We start from the raw sequence: 4,291 nt of genomic DNA on the forward strand, positions 1-4,291 counted from the left end.
TTTTTTTTGTATTTGCGTTCATGGCTATGCAGCATTTGCTATGCGCAAAGTCACTCCTATATCAAATACACAATGCAATCCAACAAAACACTTGCCAAACTCCTGAAGTTTGCGATGTGACGTGCAGAGCCCACAATTATTTACTCGATAAGCAGCTTATTAAGTACTGAAAATAGCATGGACAGTATAGCATGTAACAGACTGTATAATGAAAATAAACTTTACCGGGCAAAGTTTGAACGCCAGAATGACCACCAGTCGACCGTCACTTCCCTTCTAAACTTTCAAGCCCCGCCCCCTAGTTATTATTCTATTTCCTCAAAAGAAAATAATTTTTATTCTAATTCACCTAGTTCAAACGAAATAAATTATATTTATCTTAATTTTCGTTGGTGAAACAAGGCTTTATTCGACCGTAGGTTTTATCATGTTTTAATTTACGTTAAAAGTTAGGCATATAATTTTTACAACTTGCTCATGTGGGGAAAATCTTCCATGCGTCCAGAGTAAGCAGGAGGTTGGATCACGCCTTTTTGAAAGACTCGAACACTAGTTTGTTGAAGTGATTTCTATGTCGTCTAATCGATCCCTTCCACAAGGAGCACAGCGCACATCTTTTACAAATTTGGCTGCTGTTTCTATCCCCTCCCTGTAAATATTTCCTTCTTAGTTTTTTACATTAATTTACACTCGATTGCGATCTCCGTTTACCGGAATTCCATGTGGCATCATATTCCAATTTTTTACTATTGAGAGACTCTTTGTAATTTTTTCTTTCTATTTTGCTTATCTTGAATATATTATCACCTAAGTTCTGGCCATTTTCTCTTGATTATTCCATAAAGTCTTTCAGTTGATTTCTACTGTAATCCTTTTTAATCAGTGACGTTTTTCTCTAAGAAGATTATTTAAATTTTAGTGTAAAAAGTTTCAGGTAATTTATATATATATATATATATATATATATATATATATATATATATATATGTATATATATATATATAGTATATATACACGGAAAGTGAATGAATCATACACAATTGATAATGAATAAAGATAAGTAAACCTGTTGTTCTAACTGTTACACAAATACAAGCCAATATGTCTTGACGAATATGATGATCCAAAGACTTATACTGTTGAATTATAAAGTTACCTTATAGAGATAATCAAACAAGTCAAAACCAGTTTCCACTTTCCTAGAAAATACAAAAAGGAAACTAATACTGCATCGAGATTGTTGATAACATCGGATGAGAAATGTAAGCTTACTAATGATATCCCATTTCGTCCTGACTAGAAAGGATTACGTTGCAACTGTCACCCATTGGGAGCGATGGAGAGAGAGAGAGAGAGAGAGAGAGATGTTAATATATATATATATGATTATATATATATATATATATATATTATATATATATTTATATATATATAGATATATATATATTATATATATATTATATTATATATATATATTAAGTTAGCCCTATTTCATCATGGGTCCTTGTTCTATGAAAAGGCCTATGAGAGAGAGAGAGAGAGAGAGAGAGAGAGAGAGAGAGAGAGAGAGAGAGAGATAGTTTAGATTAAAGCTAACCTTATTCCAACATGGGGAACTTGCTCTTTTGAAAATCCTGTAAGACAGAGATAGAGAAAGAGAGAGCTCTGTACTTCTGATTAGTTAACCTGACATCATGGCAACATGGGCTCTTACGCTTTAAACAGAGCTTCTTATCTTTTAGCAGAGAGAAGGAGAGAGCGAGATGATGGGAGAGAAGAGACGGGAAGAGAGAGACCGTGACGAGAGAGAGAGAGAGAGAGAGAGAAAGGTGTAGGGTGGAGCGGGCGGTTGCACATTTTCGCCTGAGGACCAAAAGGCCCCAACCGGTTCTCGATCATCTTCCCCCTCTTGGACGTCTCAGCTGTCATCCTGCAGGACACCCAGCAGCAGGGGCGTCCCATAGATCCCTCTTTCAAGGTCATCTCGAGATGAGAGGAAAGAGAAAGTGGATTCTTACGAAGACCTATGTATATAAAGTGGCGCCTCGGGAGCCACTGGCAGAGTCCAACTCATTCCGCGAGGACAAACAACCCGTCTCCTGAGGAGCTTTGACGTCGCCAACATGAAGGTAAACAAATAGGTCTTCTAGCAAGTTTTTTTTTTTTTTTAAACTCCTTAAATCGATACACAGATTATTCTTCTAATAAGTATGGATAGTCAATCAGATTCTTTCGTGGATAGTGGTGTGTTTTGCCATAGAAATTCTCTATAATTATAATTACTAGAATATGTTGCATAGACATCTGATTGGTCTCAAAATAGAGTACCATGATTATCACATATTGAAGAAGACTAATGTATAAATGGACGCACTAATCTTTAAGCCCAAAATAAGAACGCATATCCGAAAATATTAGGCGACTGCAGATAAGTTGCTAGATAATTCGATATTTTGTATTATCTTCAAATTACACTAAATATTCGAAGTCTGATTAATGAATATCTTTACCTCAGCCCCAAATGCTGTTGTTGTTGATTGGAACCATTGCTTCAGCATTGGCTGCACCTCAATTCGACTTCAACAATAACCAGGTAAATTGCTTCTCACAGAATAACTTGGAATATTCTTTCTAACGAGATAAATCTCCATTATTTGGTTTGCAACCCAAGTAGCTAACCTTAATTTTGTATATGTGTCTGAATAAAACTGTGTAAGTGCAAATGTATTTATTTTTCATGTTATTTTCCCTTTTACCTCAGCCAACGCCCTACAGCTACGCCTACGGCGTGAGTGACCCCAACACGGGCGACGAGAAGGAACACAAGGAGACAGTTTCACCTTCAGGAGTGACCGAGGGCGAATTCAGATGGCTCCAGCCCAACGGGCTCTACAGGTGAGAGAAAATGTGTTTTCTAAACAATAAAAGGGATTTTTTAATGGCAGAAACCAGCTCTTTTCATAAATGCACAGGAATAAAGTGACAGAGTTTATGTTTACCAATTAGAGTTAATTTTCAGAGTATAGAAATCTTTTTCTTTTGTCTATGTTTAATGATGATGGAACTTTCTACTCCATTGGATAGATCCAGTACTGAACTTTTGTATTTATATTTCATTACGTGTTTCACATGCTCAGAAACCACCAGTACAATTACCCAATAAATATGAAACTAAAATGAATGTAAAGTTTTTTCCTGGACTTTAGGATAGCTTTTAAAAAATGTTTTCTTTCTATTAACCATGCATGTTTCACTGAAGCTAATTATGCCTTTGCTTTCAACAGAATAACAAGATACACTGCTGACGACGCCTCAGGATTCCGTTCCATTGTCAGTGAGGAACCTGGTGAGAGAGTAGGAAACTACTACACAAACTCCCTTCTGGACGGCTCAGTCGAAGTGCCTACCGTTTTCCCCAGCCAAGGAAACCTGCAGTCCTTCATCGGCTTCCAGTCTGGAAACCAACAATCCTTCAACAGCTTCGACTCTGGAAACCGAATCGTCACGAGTTCTCAGAGCTTCCAGAATCAGGCACCAATCAGAGTCCCAACGTTCCAGACCTCAACAATTAGCACAACTCAGAACCAAGGCTTCACCAGCCTCCCAGTCCAGAGCTTCACAATCTCACAGAACCCTCAGCCACAGACATTCACAACATTCACAACCTCACAACCTTCTCAGAGTAGCGGAAACATCATTGACGGTGGAATCATCGATGGTGGCGTCGTCAGTGGTGGAGTCATTGATGGTGGAATCGTTGGCACCACTTCCAGCACTTTTGACTCCGGTTTCAACCAGTTCAGTCCCAACGGCAATTCTTTCAACGCTGGATCAAGCCTGAACAACTTCGGTTCTTCCTCCAGTAACTTTGGTCTGGACTCGAACAGAGTCGGAACCAATAGGTTCTCCGGTGCCACCATCACCCGAGGTGTCCCTGTGATACTGGGCAGTGGCCCTAATCAGTTCAGAGGATAATTCATCATCATCCAACCACCCACTTATTTGTTAAAGCCTCTTGACAAGTTTCATACTTTTGCATTTCCAAAGATACCTGTGAACTATTCACCAATAGTGTAATGGATTACGACGAATAAACAATAAATATTTATATATTGTAATTAATTCACCTTAAACTAATCTTATAGATGCATAACAGAGAGAGAGAGAGAGAGAGAGAGAGAGAGAGAGAGAGAGAGAGAGAGAGAGAGCAGGACGATTAAGATATCTTAATATTTTCAACAAGTATCGGAACTTAGTTAATTAAATATTTTTGCATGGCCACAACAATATT

General features: G+C 37.9%; 1 protein-coding gene across 1 annotated transcript; it reads left to right on the forward strand.

The window, feature by feature from the left end:
• Positions 1-2,049: 2,049 nt before the first annotated feature.
• LOC135200557 (uncharacterized) lies at positions 2,050-4,081 on the forward strand. Its single transcript, XM_064229194.1, has 4 exons — positions 2,050-2,129; positions 2,516-2,593; positions 2,762-2,895; positions 3,285-4,081. The coding sequence occupies exons 1-4, from the start codon at positions 2,124-2,126 to the stop codon at positions 3,973-3,975; spliced, it is 909 nt and encodes a 302-aa protein (XP_064085264.1). The 5' UTR covers positions 2,050-2,123; the 3' UTR covers positions 3,976-4,081.
• Positions 4,082-4,291: the final 210 nt, after the last annotated feature.

This window comes from Macrobrachium nipponense, chromosome 27, assembly GCF_015104395.2.
Source record: "Macrobrachium nipponense isolate FS-2020 chromosome 27, ASM1510439v2, whole genome shotgun sequence".
Classification (NCBI taxonomy): domain Eukaryota; kingdom Metazoa; phylum Arthropoda; class Malacostraca; order Decapoda; family Palaemonidae; genus Macrobrachium; species Macrobrachium nipponense.

Coding starts and splice junctions, on each gene's coding strand:
- LOC135200557 (XM_064229194.1), top strand. Junction 2,594..2,761: donor TCGACTTCAACAATAACCAG/GTAAATTGCTTC, acceptor CTTTTACCTCAG/CCAACGCCCTACAGCTACGC. Junction 2,896..3,284: donor CAGCCCAACGGGCTCTACAG/GTGAGAGAAAAT, acceptor TGCTTTCAACAG/AATAACAAGATACACTGCTG.